This window comes from Petromyzon marinus, chromosome 36 (assembly GCF_048934315.1).
Source record: "Petromyzon marinus isolate PM22_M1 ecotype Great Lakes invasive population chromosome 36, UKy_Petmar_22M1.pri1.0, whole genome shotgun sequence".
In the NCBI taxonomy this organism is placed as follows: domain Eukaryota; kingdom Metazoa; phylum Chordata; class Hyperoartia; order Petromyzontiformes; family Petromyzontidae; genus Petromyzon; species Petromyzon marinus.
The window spans coordinates 4,300,117-4,326,290 of NC_133702.1; the positions used below are offsets into that span (position 1 = coordinate 4,300,117).

Genomic DNA, 26,174 nt, shown 5'->3' on the forward strand with positions numbered 1-26,174 from the left:
CCGCAACAGATTGTTGGGGGCAAGTGCTGTTAATAAGCACCTATGAAGGCTGGAACGGTGGAACGGTACAACGAGGAGGTAAATGTCCATCGTCACACCCAGCCGCCTTTGTATCCCCAGTGCTGATGTTTACACGACGCTCCAGGTACTCATTTGAAGCTGAGTCGACCTAGGGGAGGTCCAGGACCGGTTCAGATAATCGTCACTGGCGTTGGCCGTGAGCGGGAATCGAACTCGGGTCGCCGGGTGGGCAGAGAGAGCAGCGCGCTAACCTCTACGCTGCCGTTCCCCACACCCACAACACACGCGCACACACACACACATGCACACACATATGCACACACACAGCAGCAGCAGCAGCCACGGGTGCGCACGTAGATTAATGAAGTGACGCCGCGTGAAGACATTCGACAAATGAACAGGGTCCACCCGCGGGGAAACAATCAAACAAATGCCGGCTCCCCCAAGTGTTCGGTGCAACGCTTCGCAGGCACCGCCAGGGCAGGAAGGCTGCAGCCGGGGACCCTCGCGAAGGAGCGGAGAGCGAACGCTGGACAGCTTCCACCGAAAATTATGCCCACCCTTTGTTGTGCCGCTGCATTGATAGATGGCGACCGCGCTCGGGCTAATTGTCTCACATCCTTGCCCAGCCATGGCGTGACAGTTGTGTGCGTTTTAGCCGTCCCAGCACCAGGATATTAAGTGTCCTCCACTACAATTATGCACACGTGCGTGTGTGATGGGGCATCCACCACGCGCGTGCGCTAGCGTACAATTTCATAAACGCGCACGGACAAAAAGACGAAGGATCCCCCCCCGTGCAGCCTTTTGTATGCTGTTGGGGCAAGCGCCGCTAGCAAGCAGCGATGAAGAATGGCCATGCTCGGCCGCCTTTGTTTCAGCACTGTTGTTCACACATTGCACCAGGTACTCATTTAAGGCTGAGTTGACCTAGGAGGCACAGGACCAGTTGAAAAATTCGGCACTTATGATTGGTCGTGAGTGCAAATCGAATTCAGGTCACCAGGTTCCGGGTGCAGTGCGCTAACCACTTCGCTATCGCTCCCCACATAGATAGACATAGAGACACACACACGTATAAACTTATATGAAACTTCAAAAGACAAGGGCACATGTACACAGAGCCAAAATGACTTGCCGACTTGCAAATGGATCAAGTTAAGTTGTTGAAAAAGTTATCTATTCTAAGCAAAGCACGTAGTTATTAATTTTGTTTCGAGTTAGTTCCCACACGATTTGCTTAAAAGATACCGTCCTATGAATACGAACACAAATATACAGGAATATAATATTTCTGAATTCAAAATTTGTTAAGTTAATTAATTATTCAAGGACGGATGTGGCCAAACATCCCAGAGCAGCACCCTCTTAAACAATAGTCTTGTGACTCAGTTAAGCTTTTCTGGATAAATATGGCACATTGTTCTTCAATTGAATCAAAATTGGCATGAAAACATGCATTCCATTACCATTCTATAATTTCCTGCAGAGGTAAGAAATTTTACATGAAGAAAAAAAATCATAGCTCTGAGCATTGGAGGAAAAAAAAACGCAAATTGCATTTTTCAACACATTTTCATTGCACCATGAGCAATGTATTCAGCCGTCAATCAACACGGAACACGGTGGAACACGGTGGCAACGTTTCTCCCATGACAGCAACCAGAGAGGGTAAAAGGCTCAGCTTAAATTCAGGCAGAGCTAGAGAAATGGGAACATGACAAGTGACGGATATAGGGTAGAGGAAGGATTGCAAGTCCAGCAGCCCATTTAGTCCACACCATTACGAATTCGTCACGACCACTTTGGCCACCCGCTCTCCCAGTGAACACGTACGGAAATTATCCATCTTCCCTCCGTTGGCGCCATCCAAACTCATTGCATGGAGTCCAATCGGGTGAATGTGGAATGCATCCAGCTTTGACTCGAGCCCGACTTTGTACACTTGCAGAAAAGCTGTTTCGAGAGCCGAGCCTTTTTATGAAAATCACCGCTTCTTAAAATAACTTTTGGCCTTGAATCAAAGTGTGGCCATGCTCAGTGGTTTGAACTTCTGTTCGTTTTATGGCCCCTTTTGTCAATCCACTGCTGGATGAAAGCCTCCCCCGTTTTGTTATTGTCATTTGACTCTACCATACTTCTCCATGTTGGTCAGTTAGGAATTGGTGAAGAGAAGACCCAGGATCCGTCTGTAGATCACCAATACCAATACCCGCCATTCACCACGGTGAAGTCACCACCGCGCCTGTGCCAGGCCAGGTGTACTCTGGATATCGCTCTCCACTGATGTCAGGCATGACTACGAATTAAAATTCAGGTCGCCTGGGTTTGCAGTGCAGTGCACCAGCCTGTGCGCCATCCCTCCAACGTGCACATTAACTTACCAAACAATTAAAGTACCATGCTGAATCGTTTGAACCACTTCAGTTGAATTACACTGCTTTCATTTCCAAAAGCATTTCATCATGCATATATATAAAATCTGCTTCTACATGCTGGCTAACCAGGGCCATCAGCCACACAGAGTACGTTTATATATATATATGCTACAGTAAATATGTGTGCTCGAAATAGCGTTCAACCAAGGGCTTATTCGGCATGCAGATGGAACCATTCACACACCCACCAGCAATTCGAAGATTTGTTACTTGTCCGGGTCATGCTTCCATTCAAGCATTAATTATATTAGCATTGTGCTGAATGAAATATACAGCACCTCCAATGGCTGTAGGGGGATGTGAACCCAACACTTACAAGATACGGATTTAAAAAAAAATTAGAGGTCACATATTCGATTCTCTGCACAAACCTTGAGAGTAATAATCAATCTATTAGAATCGATGCATCGTTTGACAAGTTACAGGGACTCCTCTACTTACGAACACTCGACTTACGAACTTTCAGAAATACTAACAAACCTGTCCGTATGTGCAGTTGCCTGTTCGGACCGAGAGTCTTAAGTTCCACCGCCGCGCGATAGATGGAGGTGGTTGTTCGGTGTCATTACCCAGCATTCCCAGCATTTCTGCCTGGGCCACGGTCATTGTCTCTTGTTGTGTTGTCACTGTGCGGTTCATTACGACGCTCTCTGTGCTTTTCACGAACATCGTCAACCCCCGCCGTGTCTCAGAAGCGTAAGAGTGGTGACATTATTGATGGAGGTAGTTAAATGAACCAGTGGCATCTACATCTACAGGAGATTATACAACTTTTAAAGCCATTCCTCGTGTTAAGTGTACATGCCGTACAACATGTTTGAAATCGACATGAGTAAAGTTGTACGACAGACTTCTGGAACCTAACGCGTTCGTAAGTAGAGGTGTCCCTGTATTCTTAAGTTATTTAGATGTGTTGGGAGAGTGGTGGCAGAGTGGTGAACCCAGTGATCTGATATTTTTTTTCCCAGCCATGGCTCATATCAGTGACAATTGAATAGTGATCCGGTCCCCCTTTTGACTAACCCGCACTGACCAGTATGGTAATTATGGTCAAACAACCCCCATAAACGACATGCCATGAAGAGGCCTCCATCTCTCTCTGGATTCACAAAGGACCGCACATTATAACAGAAAATCTGAAACAAGCCAACACGTTGGAATATGGCCCTTGGTCACGTAAAAACAAAAATACTAATTCTCAGGGTTGGAGTAAGTCGAATGAAGTCAAACAAATTAATAAAGCGATATAGGCTGCTTTAATGCAGTCAATGGTGATTGCGCAGAGCTCGTGATCTCACACCACCTGAGAATCCCAGTCTAAATATAGGGCGGACGACACGAAACGAACCCAGGATCTCAACGGCGCTAGTTCAACGTCTCTGACATGCTATTAGCCCTGGGGGCACTTCAAAATCACAGCACACTCGGCAGCAAGATGGACCGAGGCTGAACTGGAAGCGATGTCACCAGCACGGTGGGGGGTTAGGGGCGGAGGCGGGGGAGGTCAGCCTTCATCTGGCAGTGGACGTCTGACAATGGGCGCGGCAGAGGAGACGCTGGGCGCTCGCGAGGCCAATCTGTGTTTTTTTTATTATCCATCCACGATAACGACAACAGATCCACCGATGAAACGGACGGCAGTGAGCGGCGCGGCGGACGCGAGCCTGCCGGGAGCACTGCGCGCGCTCGCACGCTTTAATTGACATATCGCTTTTCGTCACTCGATCCGGCCGACTTGAGTTGGGGGCTTTGGTTAATGCTGTTTGTCACCTTCTGACACGAGCTGTGGAAAACGGAGGAGTTCAGCAGCGAGGAGGAGGAGCAGGCGATGGGGGAGAGGGATGCAAACTGGGCACGTGTCGTGACGGACACTGCAAGATCTCACCATGTCCGTCCAGTTCTGACTGAGTTGCATTGCCTCCCGGTTGATGAACGGATTTGTTATCAGGTCGCACACTCGTTACACAAAAAGTGCTTTCCAAAAATGAACCACAATACCTTGCTTATCTCGTCAAGGAACATAAACAATCACGCGAACTCCGGTTATCCTCGCAGTGGCTTTTGGCTGTCCATCGAACTGCATCGCGCGCTTTCGGATGCGCTTCTGCGGCCGTCTGGAACGCTCTGCCTTAGGATATTAGGAGGCCACTTGAGCTATGCACTTTTAAATCTAAATTGAAAACTCATTTCTTTAAAAGTGTTTTTTTTGTGTTTAGTTTGTTATCCTTCCCCCGCACCTCCGATTAGCACGATTGGCTACGTACGGTGCGAAAGAAGTTCAATATACGTACACACATAATGAGGGGGTCATGATTGTGTTGGAGAGAGTGAAAGACGGGAAGGTGCGGCGCAGTGCAGTTAATGGTCTCTAGTGCCTGCAGCAAGGGCTATGTAAACCCATCGCATTCAACGTATATATACGAATCGTATGCCTACCATCAAATAATCAGAAATGCGTTCGATCTCATCAGATCTCCAAAGCCATGCGGGGTGCTTGAGCCTGAATATCGTTTGGATGGGCGCCCACCATGCATGAAATAGACTCCTGCTGGGTTGCATTATGTGCATTAGAGGGCAGAGACCAGCGTGGTGAAGCACGGTCAAGTGACCCTGCCTAACAGCGCAACACTGGAGGCTTTCATCCAGCAGTGGATTACCAAAGAGCTGCCACACAACGATATGAATGAAAATAATAAAATTAATTCTTACACGCACGCACACGCACCCGCGACCTTAAGAATTGATTGATGAACTGGCGCAACAATTTCCCAGGGAGACACCACACGGGAGGGACTTGGCGAAAACTAAAAAGGACCCATCCACGGTCATTCAGCTCAAGGAAAAACCAACTGTGAAACCACCACCACCACCTCTCATTAATTTCCACAGACGATACGGGCAATGGGTTGAACTGTCTGTGACACAGAGAGCGCACGCATGAGTGTTCGTCTTTGCGTGTGCATACTAGATACATGGGGTGGGGGGGGGGGAGCGGTTCATGAGGCATGAGTGTGGTTTGCCGTTTTTTCTTCGTGTGTGCATGCGTGTGTATGGGAAGCAGAGCTCACTAACAGCACTTGCCCCAAAAGTCTGTTAAAGGCTACACGGGGGGGATCTTCGTCTTTGGCGCAGTAGTTTTGCGATCAGCTGTGCTGCGCTACGAACCCGGCGACCCGAGCTTGATTCTCGCTCCCGGTAAACACCATTGACGATCATATGAAACCAGTCCTGGGCCTCGCCTAGGTAGACTCAGCCTCAAATGAGTATCTGTGCGATGTGTAAATATCACCACCGGGGAGACACAGGCGGCCGGGCGTGGTGCTGGCCTTCCCACCCCTCGTGTGCCATTCCGGCCTTCATCGGTGCTACTCGCTAACAGCACTTGCCCCAACAGTTCAAGGCTATGCGGGGGTTCTTTGTCCTCGTTGCTTGTTTGTGCGAGCGTGCGCGCCGAGATTCAATTTTAGTTGGGTTTCAAAGACACGAGGGGCTGTCCGGTTGGGATTTCATCGGCGAGGCCAAGAAGGCCTGAAACCCGATCGCACGGTTAAGTGTCGCCAATCGAGCCCAAAGGGGGATGCGCACTCCGAGGAGGAACACTGTGAGGGGGGTGTGGGTGGGGCGGTGTGCGGATTATTCCGAGCTTTTTATTAGCGCTGGTAAATTAATTTCTGAACCACGCTTGAGCCTGCCGTCATTAACTGCTGCCCGAAAGTCATGGACGCATTCGCGTCCAATTTTATCGACGCGTTGCGGACGACAATATCCGGTCGATATCGCAATAGTAATCGTCGCCGAAATTTGTACACGTGCACGATATGACCGTGGCCAACACTGTCATCATCATCATCATCATCGATACGTGTGCGCATGCCATATATTACTGTCAACATCATCACCACCATCCATATTTCTCAGCCAAGCCAAGTACCGCCTTGCAGCAGTTTTGGCTCACCGTGATTGCCTCTGTCCAGATGAGCACAAACACAATGTATGTGTGTATGTACGTTGAACTTCTTTCCCACTGTATGTAACCAACCGTGCTAATCGGAGGTGCGGGGGTAGGACAACAAACTAAACACAAACAGCAGTTGTAAAGACATGAGTTTTCAATTCTAGATTTAAAAGGGCATAGCTCCAGTGGCTGCCTAATATTGGAAGGAAGAGCATTCCAAGCAAGCGATCCTCTGACAAGTCTTTGTTCGATGGCTAGCCAAAAACCGCTGCTGCTGCTGCTGCGAGGATGACCGGAGTGTCGTGTGGTGATGGTTTATGCTCCCTGACGAGATCAGCGAGGTATTGTGGTTCATTTATGGCAAGCACTTTGTGTGTGATGAGTGCGACCTTAGAATGTATTCGTTCGGCACAACCCGAAGATAATGCAGCTCAGGGAGCACGTTGAGCCGTAGCCAGGATGAGAAATCAACGCAGCTATAATGTGGTCCGATAACTGAAAATAACTCATGGGAATATTTTTTTTTTAATGGCCCACCATCCTAGAGAATAACCCTCAAAGATAAATTAAGTTTAAAAAAAAATCTTTAAACTTCGTGAGACTCTCCCAGATAAACAAATAACTAGTTTTTTTTTACACGCACGGACGTAAACTGCGCGGTAACACAATTACAGTACGAGGCACAGAATAGTAGCATCCTAAAATTTTACATCAGTATCTTTTGGGGCGGGTTATTTTATGAACATATAAACGTTCCTACCCAGCAGGTTCGGTGCAATACATAAAATATCAAATTTGAACGGCGTTTCAAACGTGTATCCATTCTACTTGTCATTTCTGGTTACCATGGAATCGCTCGTGATCCATTTATCGATACCCCATTGACTTATAACATGTCATTGAATATTGTAAAGGTGATGGTTCCACATTCGTACAGAGGGGAGCGTTAAAATATCTAATAAGTGTGTTGAGATCATAACGGAGATATGTAGGGCCTTTGAAATATATTGTTTTTAGTGGGGCATCTACAAATGGATCAGAAACAGAATCGGTATCTTTCATTTATCCTGAGAGAATCCGATGAGCTGTTAAGCTCTTTTTTCACAGATGTCCAGTAGGGGCACGGGGGGGGGGGGGTCAGCGAGTTTCATCAACAAACGTTACACAAAACGATCCGAGCGCAAGATAAAGGGAAGAAAGTCGCTAAAACTAAAGAAAAGTTAACTGTAAATAAAGTATAGAAGTAAAAATGTGCAATTGACGCAAGTGCAAGCGAGCACACGGCAAGTGATAAGTCGCTTACGCTCGCTCCAAGCAGCAGCCCTGGCTGGTAAGAACCTCAAAGTTTCCATAACCGACCTCACCGCTCAGCGGCTACCTCTGAAGTGTGCAACCGCAACACCGCACACTGCACTCCGCACACCGCAACGTCGCACTCCGTGACGTCGCACTCCGCACACCGTAATGTCGCACTCCGTAAACCTCACACTCCACACACCGCAACGCCGCGCTCCACACGCCGCAACGCCGCGCTCCACACACAACAACTCCGCACTCCACGCACTGCACCGCCGCACTCCACACACAACTCCGCACTCCACACGCCGCACCGCCACTCTCCACACACAACTCCGCACTCCACACACCGCAAAGCCGCTCTCCACACACAACTCCGCACTCCACACACCGCACCGCCACTCTCCACACACAACTCCGCACTCCACACGCCGCACCGCCACTCTCCACACACAACTCCGCACTCCACACACCGCAAAGCCGCTCTCCACACACAACTCCGCACTCCACACACCGCACCGCCACTCTCCACACACAACTCCGCACTCCACACACCGCACCGCCACTCTCCACACACAACTCCGCACTCCACACGCCGCACCGCCACTCTCCACACACAACTCCGCACTCCACGCACCGCACCGCCACTCTCCACACACAACTCCGCACTCCACACGCCGCACCGCCACTCTCCACACACAACTCCGCACTCCACGCACCGCACCGACGCACTCCACAATGCCGCAGTTGGCCCCGAACAGCCTCCAAAAGCCGCCGGCCAGTGGAAAGTTTGGTCAAACTCGTTGGGAACAGCGGTAAACACTCCCGACTACTACGCAAGACTACTACGACGGGCTACGGTTAAACCGTAAGGCACAGGTGGCTGGTGCGCTAACGTCAAGCCGCTCACAGTGAGTGACATTTCGAATGCGGTGGTTGGATACAAATGGGCTCCCCCCCCCCCACCACCGACCTTCTTGGCTACGCTGCTCCGTGCGGCATTGCTTCGATTTTTATCCCGTCGTTTGAACCAATGGACTTAGGGCTTTATGGTAATAAGTGCTTGTGTACAGAGTATGAAAACGCGCGAATTTTAATTGAATTTCTAAAATTGACTTCTCGCTATCTCCTCTGGGAAGGAGCAGGCCGCTCCCTTCATAAGAAAGCGAGGTTCGCAATCACTAAATCCGTCTCTTCATCGTTAAATTAACACTTTAATAAGTAAGCCATTTGATGATATTTTTTTATAGTTGTCAATAAACATAAATGCTGGATCTATGAGTTAAAATTTGTTTATTTTTCTGCGTTGTTATATTTGTTTGAATTTCTACATTAACTTAAACATGCATTGCTTGTGAATTTTTTTATTTTATAAATGTAATGCTCATCAGTAAGAATAAAAAATTATTTAATTCACAAAATCATTGGAGTTAAATAAGAAACGTATTATTCATTCACGTATTCAAATCATTAAGCCACTAATTTTTTCCGCCATTTGCTCAAGTTTGACTATGTGTTTGACTGTACTATAACGGGAAACAACCACGCATAAAACAGGTATTATAGGCTGATGTTATTTTAACTTGAAACGCGCATAGCATTCGCTCACTCTCTAAAGGAGGGGAACGACCCAAAGGCGCAAGGAAGCACAGACAAGCGGGAGATACAACCAACTGGTGGAGCCGGTGATACATTTCTCCCCCAAGCACTGCAGTCCTCTACATATTCAGGTTTTTTTTAATCAATTAGTGAAGGTGGACATGTGGGAGGAAACCGGTACGCCTGGAGAAAACCAAAGAGTGCGAGGGTGCAACACTCTATCCCGTACTGATGGTGGAGTTTGCATTTGCTGCACCGCACGCACCTCTCCTCTCCTCGAAAGAAAGCGTGGGCACACCCACGAGGCCCACGCCAAAGGGGTTTCGCATCATTTTGTGTGAACCACCAACCCTCGCTTCCCTCCACAGTGCTGGATTACAGGCGTGCGCCACCACCGCTCCTGCCCAGCCTTTACCAACCCACACTGACCAGGATGATGAAGTATGGTGCGATAAATAAGGTTGAGTACCTTGGTAAAAACTTGTTTTTAGTCGGTGCCGCCATCCTCTGGTGATTAGCCATGGATTAAAAAAAAACCTCCGAACAACTGATCAAAAGTGGACAGCAGCGTCGCGTAGAAAAACAAGTTATGAATAACTGATCGTCAGTGGACGGCGGCATCAAAGAAGAGAAACCCCCTCACGATCTAACGGTGGATTCACAATCGGGCTGTACAGGTACGCTTACGCCGTTTATCGCGTCACCATGGAGGTGGCCGTGATTGTGCTGTACAGCTCTCGGACCGAGTGTTTGCGTCACACCGCGCGTTGCCCGTCTCGAAGTCCGACGGTTTTGCTCCGCGCGCTGACAGAGCTCCCAGCGCGCAGAACGATTCGTCATCGGGTGGGCCCAAAAACACACATCGGAGAGCTACACCGGTTGGTTCGTCACCTTTTTTTTTAGGGTGACGTAATTAACAAAAATGTTACAATCTTTTTTTGACGGCTCGTTTTATCGGGGAACGGCACCGCGCCGCGTTCACCCCCAGCTGTCACCGAGCAGCGCTGTTCAGCATCACCGCTGCCGCTGGCACTGGGGCATCGGGCGCCTGTGTTTTTGTGCCGCGCCAACTCCAATAACAAACATGACGTAATCTATCTCTCGCTAACAGGCGGCCCGACGAAAGGACCAGGAGTGGTTAAAGTCTCACGGCATGACTGTTTATTTTCGTGGCAAGAGGGATCACCTTTGGATGTTTAATTTCAAACAAATTGTCGGGTATCATTATCACTCGTGGGTGTAACTTCTTAATACAGACTTTTAAAAAAAAAATCGTTATATATAATTTTACGCCGGGTTTCAACCACCTCTTGCACCCATCCATCGCTCAAGTTAAAAAGAATACGCGACCCAATAAACAAACGGCTCTTATCTTGTAGATGCATGTCTCGGCTGTGGGTTTTTAAGCTGCCCATTTTAAATTTAAAGCTTTGTTAATGAAAAATAAGTCTTGCTGCCACTCTCGTGACATCAACGCAGCACCATATCTGTACTCTGGAAAACAATGTCGCTCTATTGACGACAGGAGGGCACTCCTGACCATGACTTTTTTCCCCTTCTTTATTGAGTCCAGGACACACGGCGTAGGCATATATCCACAGGATCCTTATCATGGAAGTTAGGGTGTTTGAGGTGGCTTGTGTGTGCGTGGTGTGTTGTGGCACTGCTCAATTTGCTTAACTTTGTGTTGTCTATGTAATGTTAAACTTATTTAAATTACGTTCATCATCATCATCATCAGCCATGGTCACTCCACTGTCGGAGTATGGCCTCGTCACGCTGTCACCATCTCTCACGATCCTGAGATGCAAACATTTTATTATTTTATTGTATTAGGTTAGACCGACTGAGCTATATAGCTTTTTCAGAAGTGACTTGGTCACAAATGATAGCGCAACAAAGTGGGTTATCATCATATAGAAATTTAAAGCAGCCAAATACTCTAAACGCATCTTGATTCTAAATGTGGAGGGAAAAAAATGGACGCGGAGAAAAATCCACACGACCACGGGGAGAGAGACAAGCAAACTCCAAATATACAGGAGTCGGGGCCGAACCCACGACCTCCTGTGTACGAGGCGAGGTAGTTAACATCTCGCCACCATGGCACCCCATGCACCTCGTATTTTCACACACACCGATTGCATTGTTCCATCTCCTCAGTCGGCATCCTATCGAACGCGTTCCATCCCTTGAATGCCATTCCGTTATTATTCTTGGCCATCGTCCATCATCCCTTCTAGAGACGTGTCCCATTCTAATTAAAACCTGGAGACTAATAATTAAAAAAACTTTATCACAGTACATGATGTTAGCAGGGGCTATTTAAGAGAACCCCATTTTTAAATATGAGTAAGTTGATTGACTTGATAAAATAAAAGCAGGGCGATCTTAATTTGAATAAAGTGAGGTCTTTTTTCAGAATTTTGGATGAATCAGTGGTCAGAGCACTGCGCCAGAACTGCTGAGATTATGAGTTCAAATCCAGGCAGCAATATATTAGTAAAAATAGTTGATGATCTGAGGCCAATCACCAATGCACGCAGCAACCGATTAGCATGGTTAGCACGGTTGGCTATGTACGATGCAAAAGACGTTCAACATACATCCATACCTACATACAAATAAACATCACATTAAATTTAAGCTCTGAGAATTAAAAATATTGGTTTGTCATCCAACAAAAAATTTATCTCTGTAGCATGGTGGGAAAGTTCGTCTCCTAGTGTGGATAAAGGGTTACTTTAGTTCCATGATATCTTCTTCCAATGCCCATCGTCTAACACAACGTGATACGCAACTCAACAAGATTTCCAAACGACAATGATAGCACAATTGGGATAAAATTTGGAGAACAAAGGCAAAATATATATTTTTCAAAAATCCCATTGAATGGCAAGCAACGGGGAGTGAAACGGAGTTCACTGTAAGTTGAGGAATTGCTGTTGGAGGGGAAACAGTGGGGGGGGGGACAACATGTACCCAACAGCCACGTCTACCCACGAGCCTCGCTCCTCACCCCGCGCCCCACAAACACCTCTGTGCACTCGGGCCACACGGGGACTTCATTAGGACTCAGGTAGGGTTTCCAAAGCGGGTTCAGAGGTTACGTAAACAGCTGGCATGGGGAAAGGGTACCGCCAAGCTCTGGGCAAGGGGCTTCTGGGAGGGCACGGAGAGGAGGCGGAGGAGGTGGGAGGCTGCTGGCTTGAGACGAGGGATAGGGTGGGTGGCGGGATCGGGACTGCGTGGGCTGGATCGGGTTAGCAGCGCACGATGGGGAGGAAGGGGGGGGGGGGCATTTGAAAGCTGGCGAGGATTTCTCGGGGCTCAGGCCAACGTGGGGCCACATCTCGGGAGGGCTGTCCCCTGCACGATCCCGCTCTCCCGCCGCCGCCACCCCCACCCTCATCATCATCCGTGCCGCCCCCTCGCCTTCCCCCTCCCTTCTCTCTCCTCCCCTCTTCTTCATTCCGCCCCATAGATGCTGTTAGTTGTTAGTGGGGCCCTGCTGTGAGCGCGCGCACGCACGCACGCACGCACGCTCCCTTTTCAATTCGTCTTCACAGTCGGCGTTTCCTCCCGCCGTCACGTGCCACCCCTGTCCAGATGTGTGCCACAGTTGGCTTTCCTGGCCGTGATCGTCTGTGGGATTTAACATTTTTTTCGTGCGATTAATGCTCTAACCCGCTCCACATGGCTCCTCCGCCGCACGGTTTTTGGAAGGCGCTGGATGAGGTGCGACGCTCGCGAACTTGGCGATACTCTCCAGACATTCACGCACGAAAAAGTGCCAGCGGCGGGCTACTGCCATGCTCGCCCTATTTGATTCAGCCTGCGACGAGTAATTAGTTTTCTCAATAAATAATTGTCATCGTTATTGGCCATGAGCTGTCCAGTGCTAAACGAAAGCATCCCCAAATCGTGATGCGACGATCCGTAGAGCACCCGTACATGAACCTACATAATCAATCCATCTCCGTGGAGGACGATAAGTTAATTCCAACGATAAATACTACAGTGGCTAAAATATATACAAAAGCACATGAAACATAACGGTGGCATTGGGCATCCATCCCAGGACTTGAGACTCAGTTGAGGCTTTGCTAGGTAAAATAAAGGACCATATTATTATATAGATCATCATTACAAAAGTTAATGAACTTAGCACATCACAACAAACGCACAGGATTGGTGGGTAACTCTACACAAGTTCCGAAAACAACGCAAGGCCGAGCTGGAGCGTCGATTAGTAAATGCCTGAAGAGCGGTTACGATCTTAAAAAAAATTATCCGTTCCATGGCAGAGTTCTGATGAACATGTTGAGTTATATTTTGATTTAAAGCTTTCGTGACTGCAGTAATTCATATTCTTAGTTTTTTCGGTAAAGTCACGTTGAAGAGAAACAACAAAATAATATAATATATATAAAACAATAAAAATTCTCACGACGTTTCGACCATAACTCAAACGGTCATCATCAGGTGATGATGACCTGATGATGACCGTTTGAGTTATGGTCGAAACGTCGTGAGAATTTTTATTGTTTTATATATATATTATTTTGTTGTTTCTCTTCAACGTGACTTTACCGAAAAAACTAAGAATATGTTGAGTTATATTGGCAAGTATGCCACTGCCGAAGCACTCTTGCTTTCAAATTACAGAACGCAGTCTGAGAGCGCAATACTGTATTGTAATTCCCGAAGAAAGCTTATGTTTACTCTCCAACACAACGGTGTGCTGTACTAGCAACAAATTGGTATGTTTTTACGTGACAAACCTTACTAATTGGCTGTGTCGGGTGGTGGCGGGTTTAACGACACATTTATATTCACGTGATCTAACCCAAAAAAACATCTATTGTGGATATGTTTATACGTATACAAGTTATGGGTTAATACGCACACGTTGTCAAACAAACGCTTTAACGACAGTGTTATATCAGTTAAGGATCACTGTAATGTGTTTATCAAGTAATGGAATTAAGTGTAATGTATTAATTATGAATACTGTAATGCGTTTATATTTTAGCATTGGTATGTACTATAAAAGTATAATTTGCAACTATTTACTCGTAAGGTATATTATAATGAATGTATGAATTAAATTGTTTAACGCATAGATTATGTTGATTATATTGTACTGTTTTGGGAGTTATATACCAGTATCACGAATAACAATTTGCTATTATAGAAAAATCTAAACTACTGAAACTTAATTTAACAAAAAACAAATAATCATCACCATTCCACTGCTGTCATTATATAATTCCTGTTATAAAACATTTTTAAAAAACATTTAATATGCAAAATATATTGACTAGCCGTTCTGTCACAAAAACAATGGAAATTGCAATGAAAATTAGAACAAACGGATTGGTTTTTTTGTCACAACCTGCGAATTTTGGAAGGGAAGACGTTTCCCCGCACCCCCTCCACCCCGTGGAGCAATGCATGCAATCCACTAACTTTTATTCACTTCCATGGAACGCCCGTTATGAATATTGTGAATATGGGCGTTTCTTTAACCTGAGAAATGTAGTTTCGCACAGATTAAGGAAAGGCAAAAGGCAGTAGCAGGAAAGCGGCTTTCAAATAAAAAAAATATATAACGGAAATTTCATAAAATTACAAATACGTAACTTTTAGGCGACATCACAGCTTTTGGCAGCTTTTATAATAACTCCAAAATGCACTGCTCTAATCTGTTGCTTATATTCCCAACGCGTTTTTTTTTCATTTAAAAAAGCACAAACCGCAATCAAGAAAATAAATACATTACTTAGCCCCGTGCGGCAAAAACCACTCAACCAGAACCGCATTTCATCAGCAGCCTAAAGAGGCAAAATTATGGCTTTTAAGATTGCTGCCGCGAAAAAAAGGGGAGAACCGATCCACAGGGAGCCATTTCTCATTTCATTTTAAATTCTCGGTAATAGCTCCTTTTCGCGTACTTTGCAAATAGCGCTAATCCACCCACGTACGAGAAACGGCACAAGCTAGCCTTCGCGCACGGAGAGAGCACTTTAACCTGTTCGTTACCGCACGCGCGCAAGGACTGCCCCAGGCTCCTTCTCTTTTTGCTCAAGCGCCGCGATAAGCATCGTAGGAAGAACCGAGCGGAATGAGCGGCCGGCGCGGCACGACAAGCGACGGTGGTGCGAGAAAAAGAAAGAGAGGAAAAAAAAAGCATTGTACAGCTGTCGCAAAAAAAACTGTGTGGGACGTGCACAATGGCTGAACCCTCTTACTTTCTAAATAACGCGTTTTGTACAAAGCTTGCGCTTTTTTTTATCCAATGCTCCCCCCCAAACGTCTCAATAAAGCCAACACTTGGCCTTCGTATAAAGCAGAATTTTTTTAATTCATCATTTAACGATTGAGTTTATTATAACGCAATGTGGTGGGGTTTTTTTGTTTACTGTGGCGATGATGCTGGATGTAATTACCAGCGAAACGGCGTACTGAGATTGTAAATGTTGTGGATTCACTCTTCAACACACCGGTGGGCTGAAGTAGTAACTATGTGTCGTTTTGTTTACGTGACAAATCCCTTACTGATTGGCCATGTCGGGTGGTAGAGGGTTTAGACACATTTATAAATAACGCGATCAAACCCAAAAACCTTTGTTATGAATAATATTGGTCGCGGAAGCCTACGTGTTAAACCAAATTAATAATTCATTCCAGCACCCTACAAAGAATCCGCGGAGAAAGTGCTGTCACAGAGAGCACTTATTACGATCTGCTCCACAAACACTTACAACTGTATTCTTAGTTTTTTCGGTAAAGTCACGTTGAAGAGAAACAACAAAATAATAAAATATATATAAAACAATAAAAATATATAAAGTCACGTTGAAGAGAAACAACAAAATAATAAAATATATATAAAACAATAAAAATATATTTTATATATATTTTATTATTTTGTTGTTTCTCTTCAACGTGACTTTACCGAAAAAACTAAGAATATGAATTACTGCAGTCACGAAAGCTTTAAATCAAAACTTACAACTGTATTCATTTATATCGTGTCGACTACGTGCAAAAACCACATTTCAAAATGTGGCACAGCCCGGGATAAATAAACCGGGGCCTGGCTATATCGAGCCCCAGGGGCAGCCGGGGGCAGCCTGGGGCAGCCGGGGGCAGCACCAACGAGTCCCAGGACATCCTCGGAGGGTGGGGGGAGGGGGGAGGAGAGCAAAGCCGACTCACGATGACTAAGTGCCGGCACCTGGACCAGGCTTGGTGCGCACTCAAGAGGCCACGTGGGGAGATGAAGGCGCAGAGTTGGGGAAGATCATCACGGAGCAGACCCAGGTGTTGCGGGTTTACGGACTGCATCACTTGACACGTTGCTCGTTTTCCCGACTCGCACTCCTCCTCCTACGGTTGCTGGAAACGATGCCGAGGCCCATCAAGACGTTTGTGACGGGATAGCTGCACTACGGGGTCGTGTTAAGCGGTAAAGGCTCAATCGCAGGAGGTCTTGGGATAAGTACCCAGGTGTTAGGAGTTAACAGGGCAGCGACTGATGGGTTAACCACCTGTATTCCCCACTGCGCCAACACTCCGTGATTTAACCACCCAATACTGTTAATTGACGTGAGCATCGCTGCTCTTATTTTCCGTTGTTGCTGGAGGGCAACTGCCTCCAACTGCCCAGCAGCATCTTTCATGACAGCCCCCCCACCATAGAGGCTGATCTTGACACGGTGGGTACCAGTTGTCAACAAGTCCACTCGGTCCCACATCTGCCCATCTCTTATCTAGCTAGCGCGCTTTACCCGTTTATCCCCTCCCATCCAGCCACACAAGAGCCGATTTGGCATTTGGGTGACATGGCCCAGCCAACGCATCCTCGCCTGCCAAAAAGGAGTCAATTTCTAACGATTTCCAAATAATATGAATGCCATTTATAAAGGAAAGCCTCACTGCATATGGAGAATCTTTATCAAGGGGGTTATTCTGTGATGAGTGTTATGCATGCTGAATAAACGGGAGTACATGTAAAAAAAACAAAGGCCACTCATAGGAGAGCATAACACTCCAAGGTATCAACACAACATATTCATGAACCCACTTGCTGTACTGCCAACTCCTGGCCACCTCGCATCGCTCTCTGCGATGCGAGGTGGAGCACATCCACCAAACTTCGCATGCAATGAGGCATGCACCACCAGACCGAGATCTTTCAAGTATTTGCGAGCTCCTCACAACCATCCAACCCGAGACTAATGCACGCATTCGTGATTGACTGGGCCCACAAGAGTACGTGACTGACAAATGTTCAGACTTACTTCATCCAAAATAGAAGCTGCCATGGTGTAAAGTTCACCAAACAGGAAATGCAATCGAAGGGCTGCCGGGTTTGATCTTCCGCCTCGGCAGTTGAAACAAGGGCCCAGATTTTTCCCACATCTCCCCACCACGCAGTGGTATAAATGGGCACACCGCTGTTAGTCAATCGACAGGTCACGTCTGGTGGGGTAAAGTGTGGGTATTCTGACCTCCTCTAAGACCTCTGGCCAACATAGACGAGACAGGCCGACAAACCCTTTTAGAGGGGCTCTCTGGAGGCCCCCTGTAGTCGAGGCTCTTCCTTGAGCAGGGGCGTGAGCGAGCGACTGAGCAATTGCAAGGCGGCGCCTGGCACCACTTTACCGAGATCACAGGCAGCTCACAGCAATGGCCCACCTACAATTCGTCCACCAACACACAGCAGCAGCAGCAACACAGGGGGACACCCGCGGCACATCGCACGCCCGCCGGCCCAAAGGCTGCAACCTACCCGGCACGCGGATCTTGAACTTGCCACTCTGCCCAAAGCCGCCCTCGATGAGGCCCTGTTCGCCGGTGGACAGCGTGACTTTCATGCCCACGAAGAGCTGCATGTTGGTCTCCTTCTTGAAGAGCGAACGTCCGATCACTTCATACTCCCCGCTCGCCTACCAAGTGCACACACACACACGCACCGTCAGACGAGGATGATTAACTTATATTTGTTAGTGGTCAAGACCCGACCCTGATGCCTGTATATCTGGAGTTTGCAAGTTCGCCCCGTGGTCGCGTTAATTTTTCTACAGGTCCCCTCCACATAAGATACATTTTGAGTATTTGACTACGATAAATTTCCACACGATAAGCCACTTCGTTGAGCTATCATTTGTGACTAGGTCGCTTCTGAAAAAAAGCTACATAGCTCAATGGGCCTTACCTGGGGAAAAAAAACATTGTTTATCTTTCATAGATTTAGCTAGATGACTTGTTGCATTGCAATACCGTAGGAGATGGGGAAGGACTGCAGAGGCTCACATCCTGCAGTGGATAGATCATGGCTGACGATGAGCATATGCAGTGCAAAGAGAACCAAATGTAGTTGCCTTTTACTGACATCCTCTGTTATTGTATACGAGTACGTGAAGTGTTATAATCAGTCACGACGACGTTATTTGTGTGTATCATTCTCACAATGTGTTTGAATTGTTCGTACGTGCACGAGGGCTGAGCCAACAAGCCCACAGCTTGATACCGGAAGCGACGTTGACACAGTTGCGTTATCCATCTCCACGTTTCCCTTCAAGTGAAATGTACTTGATCCTGTCAATCTCCCTAGGCTTTAATACTTTTGCACGGGGAGCTCTGTGTTGCTCCTCGAACCACTAATTCATACGACTTCACTGTCACTAGATCACTGCTTTCCTCCCACTTGAATATTTAACTGTGGAGACACAGAGGGTGCAGGGAACCAGGTCTGGAAAGTCTGGGTTCTCTCCAGATTTGTATTTTAAAATATATATTTTCTTCCAGTTCTCTCTGTATATTTAGCATGTTTCTAAATTTTCACTTAACACACTGGGATGACTGAAAATACCAAAAACAACATGGGGGTTAATCTATAATAATAACTAAATTCTTACAGGCCTTGTCAATCCCCCTGCTCAACTCCCCCATGGGAAGGTTGAGTAGTTATCGGGTTGAGTGACCATACTTCACCATTTGACATTCCTCAAAGTCACGGGTGTAACCATCAACTGCATCAGAACATCCACAGGCCTATGCACAACATCTCCTTCATGAAAATGCAAAAAAAATGTAAGACAAGCCACAGTGCGGGATTGTGGCCATGCAACCCAAACTTCGGACTGTACCATAAACCACACTGTGGTCTGCGCCACCATCAATGGAGGAGGAGACGCAAAACCACACGAACTCTCTCTCCCGAAATCCTCTCGCCAATATCGCACCTCGACATTGGCATTTAGCGCCTTAGGATATTGCCACCAAGACTATAATAGAACCACTTTGGTCAGTTCGAGTTGGTGAATGGCAAGCGAGAGTTAATCGACCGCTATGAAATGTGCCAATTCTTAAAAAATATATTATGAGCTTAAAAGCTACTATTGGTTATAGCACCAATCATTATATCTCAGACCGTGGACTTTCCAATCACCGCAGTGGTTAGCACACTCTACTATGAACCGAGCAATCGAGTTTGATTGCCAGCCTTTGCTAAAGTCAGTGGTAAGTGATACCTGAACCAGTAGTGGGACACTTCCGATGTCAACAACCCGGACTGACTAGTGTGGCTAATGTTCTTGGTTCTTTCGGTAAAGTCACGTTGAAGGGAAACAATTAAATATATATAAAACAATACAATTCTCACGACGTTTCGACTGCAACACAAGCAGTCATCATCAAATGTTCTTGCCGTTGGTTTTCACACCTGATGATGACTGCTTGTGTTGCAGTCGAAACGTCGTGAGAACTTTATTGTTTTATATATATTTTATTGTTTCCCTTCAATGTGACTTTACCGAAAGAACCAAGAATATGAATCACTGCAGTCACGAAAGCTTTTAATAAAAATTTAGTGTGGCTAAGTATGGTGAAACCACCACATGACTGACACCACATGGAGAGGCCTTCATCCTTCACTGACTTTACAAAGGGCTGTAAATTATGACTATTAATAACGAATTTTACATTGAGGTGCACATGAGAATATACAAAATGGTGCTTTTACAGGGGCACATTGCAAACGCACTTTTACAAATGTCAAACACAAAGATCCTCCCTGTAACCTTAACAGGCTTTTGGGGCAAGTGCTGTTAGCGAGCACCTACGAAGGCCCGCGTGGCACACGAGGGGGTGGGTGGCCAGCAACATGCCTGGCTGCCTTTATCTCCACAGTGGCGCTGTTTACACATCACACCAGGTAATCATTTGAGGCCGAGTCGACTTAGGGGAGGCCCAGAACTGGTTCAGATAATCGTCACTGGTGTTGGCCATGAGCGGGAATCGAACCTGGGTCACCGGGTTTGCAGCGCAGCGTAGCACGCTAACCGCTACACTTCCGAGACTGTGTGCGAGTGTTCTACGCACACTCGCACACAGTCCCACAAATTGCGCTCACAACACATCCGTCCCAATCGCAGCCTCACGCCTGCTCATGGTGAAAACTCGAGCTTCACCGGCACTCCGCTTGCCCCCGCAATCCCACGGCCTCGAGCCCGCGAGCCAAACAACTTTCCCAGAGACTGCAGGTGTTCCCATGCACGCGAGGTTTGAGAGTGTGCAGGAGCCCCCTCTCCGTCTCCTCTGGCGGGCCTCGGTTTGTTTCCTGTTCAGCGCGCCTGATCCCGTCACTCGCGGCACTCTTGCAGTCGCGTACCCCACACGCTAAGACAATTTCACCCACCGCCCCCCACCCCCGCTAACACAAGCGTTGGTGAATTGTCGCGATTCGCCACCGCTATACCACCGCCGCTATTCAATGACAGTTATCGATTCATCTGCAATGTTTGACGCAGCCTGTTGCCGTTATTTGTCTTTGCTGGCCGAGTGACCCTTTTTTATAGAGCTGTATAGCCCAATGGGCTTCTTTACTCGGGAAGTAAAACTTCTGAACGTCTACATTTTTGTATCGTATACATCTCGTTTGCACTGTCATGTACGTTCTGTCTGTTGTGTCTGTTCCGTCTGTAGAATCTCTCCCATTTTGTTTGTCGTTTCAGTTTTGTGTCACTCATTCCATGATGTAGACTTAAATCCTTAACAATTGATTGATACGCACACATTCTGAAGTATGTATATCGTAAGCGTAAGAATGTTAATTGATTAATTGCTATGTGCCTGACATTTATCAAAATAACTCGCAAACACCTTGTGAAAGACCCAACACAGAAGATCCTTGGGTTTGATCTTACACAAAGATCGTGGTCCACCCTAAAACCACATCTATACAAACCATAGCAGCAGATGCGGATACCTGATACTCAAATGGAAAATTAAAAACTCTCCAGTGTGCGACTGTGGTCATCCAGAACAAACCATAAACAGTTTAACGTCGCAATGCCCGATCCACCAATACGAAGGAAACATCATAGCGATGTACTCCGCGGCTCCTAACGCGGCTATCTGGCTTGACCACCTTAAATGCCGTTGTCGTTCTGCCATACCAAAGAAGAGACTTCCTCCAACTATCCTGGCCTTCTACTTAAGGTGCTATTAGACCCACGTGTTCGGATGACCACTGCATAATTATAAGGAATTGGTGACGTACAGCAGCGCTAAACCAGACACATATCACCGTGCGCAAAATCAACCGCATAGCAGGTGGCAAAGCCGCACACGTTTTGGGGGTAGGCAAATCTGGATTGAACCACGCCATAAAGTGGTGACACGCAAAGTGGTATACGCAGCATGCTCGTGGCCCTGCTTGAATTTACTCGCACAAACTGGCGGGCGTCATGCTCATCAAAACGGGCGTAGGTGTTAAACAGAAAAAAATCAGCGGCCATAAAAAAAACCACAGCGCCTCGAGTTTCATAAAAATTCCAACACAGCGACGTCCCCCACCCCTCCTCAGCTGCGTGCGCGCGCACGCCACCACGTTCAGAATGAAGCTATCCAGGGCTCTACCGCACATAGAGACAATTAAAAAACTGTCAGGAAAATTGCGGGCAAAATTGCGGAAAAATTAACCTTAAGCGCGGCTTACAAACAGCAGAGCACGGGATGATTAATGAGAGGTTCGAAAATATTGTCCCCTAAGAAGTCTGCCGGCGGGCCTGGAGAAAGGGGGGGGGGGGTTCCATCAATAAAGCAAACCCGGGGTTTTCAAAACATTAGTTTTGACTTGTCGTCCCAGCGCACGGCAACTCCCCACTACCCCCGCCCCCGACTGCCCCTTTCCCCCCGTGGGTTTTGTAGATGAAAGTGCAGCAATTTTCAAACATTTTTCTACCCCCCCCCCACCACCACCACCACCCCTTCCATTTTCTGACGCTGGCCGCGCAAAGTTGGCAGCGCGAAAGCTTAGGCAATCAGTGTCCGTTTGAAGGAGCGGAGTTTTTTTTTTAATTTGAGTTCCTGTGTGAAAGAACTGCATGTCTGGGGGGGTTAACGCAAGTTCACGGCACCCGGAGGCACGAGCGATTGGCCGGTTATGAATAGCGGAATTTAGCGCAGACATAGAGCGGGGGTTCTGCCGACCTTGCCCACATAGGCTACGAAACTTCACAGACGGGGCTGCCTGTGCAGTTTGAAACGTCGGGGGTGGAAAAAAAAAGGCCAGACAAAACACTAATGTGTCACTTGGGCTGTTTTCGTCCACATTTCCCCCTGTTTATTTTGCATGATGTTTAAATCCCACGTTAATGCGGAGCACGGTCGAAGTATTAGTAGGTTCAATTATGGCCTCGTGTTTGCACGTTGTTTAAATTTTGGTGAGATATGTGGGCGGAAAAAAAAAGCTGAAATAAATTGCTCACAGCCACAAGTATGTAATTTTTGGACAATAACGCGCTGTTCGGGCCTGAAATTTAAGGCGCAGTTTTCTAAACCATGAAGCGTATTTTATTTATTAAGTTTACAAAACAAATGTGTTAACCTGTCAATGAAATATATCCTTACACATTACACAGACAAAGACACGTACATGCTGTCTGAGCAATGCCATACGAGAGTGACATTCTTTGTGCACGCCGCAATAGCAAATTTAATTTACGTTAAACTCTCAGTCACGAACTTATGTTCAAACCAGTGTGTATAAAATAAATAAAAATAAGGGACGATGGTGGAATTCGGGCACATCCAAAAATAAAAAAAACACCCATCATATCAACCACGAACATACTTTTTGTTAAATGGCAGCGTTATTCACGAATGTGGACAGCCTTTTCAATTATAGCCCACTCCAGTTTCTACACCAATATACAAATAGTATGTCATATAAACGTGTACTATATATACACAGTTAAATATTTATACCCAAGTTTGGATTGCCTCTGTTTAAATTAGCTTATAATGTTCAAAAGTTTTGCTTAACCACTCCCAGTGGTTTCAAAACTCGGTGCATTATTTTTTGTTTGTAGCCACATCCCTGATTCAAAGCATATTCATCCGAAAATGTTTTTTGTAGGTTGCATTCCGCGACCTTTGTTGCAAACTTCACGTGATAATGGTGACAATAATAACGGTCACCACGATCCTAATGATGACAACAACGATGCCCTGAAAAACACCTTTCCAATTCTACTCGCTGCACAACATCGCCGCTCGATTTTAGTTTCAAGACTCCTTTCGACAGATTTCGTCACGGCCCTCGCCGGTGTTTTTTTTCTCTCGGCCAAAGTCTTTTTGTGCTTTTCGGGGGGCCCCGTCATTGGGCACCGCTCGGCCAATCGGCAACCGCCACTGACTGACCTCTCGGGGTCCAATGGGCTTCGGGGCCCCACATTACTGCTCCGCAGACAAATGGGATCGGAGGCCTAAAGCCACCCCGTTGGAGCTGGCTGAAAGAAGGGACCCCCGTTCGCCAATCCAAATAGCGGATTACTGCGGTATGCGCGCAAGGCCGCCGGGCCCTGTTCGCTGTTGAGGGCTCGGGTTTTTAGGAGGTTTTTTAGGTTTTTTTCCCCTCTCGAGCACGAAGGCATTTTAATTTGCCCTCGTTACGTGCCAGTGACAAATACATATCCTCTAGGTGCCAATGGCCACAGGTCAGCCAGGGCAAGGCCACTGTACTCATTCATTAGAACGTGGGACCCTTTCCCAAACAATATTATGCCTGGGCTTAAGGGATAATGTAGGGTTTTGCTGTGCAAACCAAGAAATTGCTAACTAAATGAAGGGATCAAATGGGCAGATAACGTTTGGGCCGTAAAATATACTGTCAAATGGTCCCTTCGCAATGCCCGGGAGGTTATTTATATGGCTCTGGATAATTTTGGAGGCTTAAATTAGTGCTTTTTCAAGCCGCTAAGTATGGCTATATCTGGTTACAGTTCTGTGCCGTGATAAAGAGGCAGTTAACGTTATTTACACATCCATGTGGGGGCAAGGCTGCATGTGTCCGAATGTAGTTTGACAAATATTTGAGCGGTTCTTTTCAGACAGGTTCTGTGCTACACCTAAAAAACGTTACATTTCAGCCTAAAACATATTCTCATAACCCAGCCCTGCAAGCCAGGATGTGTTAATAGAAAATATTTCAGGGTTGATTAAATCGAACGTGACAAATCGCCTCCAAAGCATTCACAGTATGTTCAAATCTGGCCTCGAAAAGACCCGTATTAAACCATAATAATAAGCCATCACTTAATCTCCCACTTGCAGTTTGCATTGCAGTCGCAGTAATGTTTTTTACCGATGTAGGCAGAGAGCGATCTCGAACACACAAGTGGAATGTTTTCTTTTCGTCATTTCCATTCGGTTCCTAACTTATCACTGGGCTAAAGTTATAGCGAGCTGCCTAAAAAAAACGTATCATGTCCAAGAAAGGACAGACGGAGAGAGGGAGATTTATTTTTATCATTACCATTTATTTTTCTTCGGGCTCAAGCATTCGTCTTCAGGTCACGACCGCTGGATTTCCATCGCGAAAATCCCTAGGCCGCACCCAGCGACCGACCGACCGTGGCAGTGCCCTAACACCCGTTTTTATTCCGGGACGTCGCATGTTGGGCTAAACATACAATCTCGATAAAGAAAAAATCCACAATGACGCCACTCAGCGTGGATGGGCAGACACGCGCACCGCGATCGTGGGCGGGGGTGCTGGGGGGAGGGGGGAAATAAATAGATAAAACGACACGCGTACGTTCGGAACAAAAATGTACACAAGATAAAAACCATTTAAAGGATAAATGTTTAGATACTTGGGGACGTGAGCCATGGCTCGTGGCGGGTGCTGGTGGCGGGCGTTATAGAGGCGGCGGCAGGACGGGTGGCGCCAATGCCCGTGCATTCCGCCGACGCAAAACAAAAAAAAATTAAAAGAAAAGAAGACGCAGCGGCAAAAGCCCTAAAAAAAATGCCACGGCATAAAAACAAAAGGGCAGCGCGCACAAGGCGCCAGCGAAAAGGGCGAGCGTGTTCGCGTGACGGAACTCAGGAGCGGCCGCAGACCGGATAAACATCCCCGATCGTCGTGGGCCCGCGCGCGTGTTTGGCTATTGTGCCGTGCTGTCATACCGTCGCGCAGAAAGAGAGACGACGGGGTGGGGGGGGAGAGGGGGAGGAAATAAATACAGTGAAAAAAATACAGTTCATTGTATTTGAAAATTATTAAAGGCAGTTAAGTGCGCGGTTTACTTTTTTTAACTTTTGTGCGTTTGGTGTCCACGCAAAGCCGAGCGGCGCATTGCCACCTGTGTTTTAAAAAAAAAAGCACCGAATCAAAACTTTACACTGCGATCAATCGAAAAAAAAAACCTGGTCTTGACTTGACGTGCAAGGGTACAACGACTCAAGAACACCGCGCTTCAGCCCATATGGTACACAGAGTCCTTTACTCTCTCGGTGAACCGGCGGTAACCTGATAAAATATTTGAATCCATATTCAGGCATGG

General features: G+C 46.8%; 1 protein-coding gene across 1 annotated transcript in view; it reads right to left on the reverse strand.

The window, feature by feature from the left end:
* The window catches only part of EEFSEC (eukaryotic elongation factor, selenocysteine-tRNA specific), a 66,007-nt gene that overhangs the window by 24,122 nt on the left and 15,711 nt on the right, over window positions 1–26,174 (reverse strand). Inside the window, exon 10 of the mRNA XM_032966676.2 lies at window positions 18,110–18,266. Coding sequence (XP_032822567.2) covers window positions 18,110–18,266 — 157 coding nt within the window. The remainder of the gene's footprint in view (window positions 1–18,109; window positions 18,267–26,174) is intronic.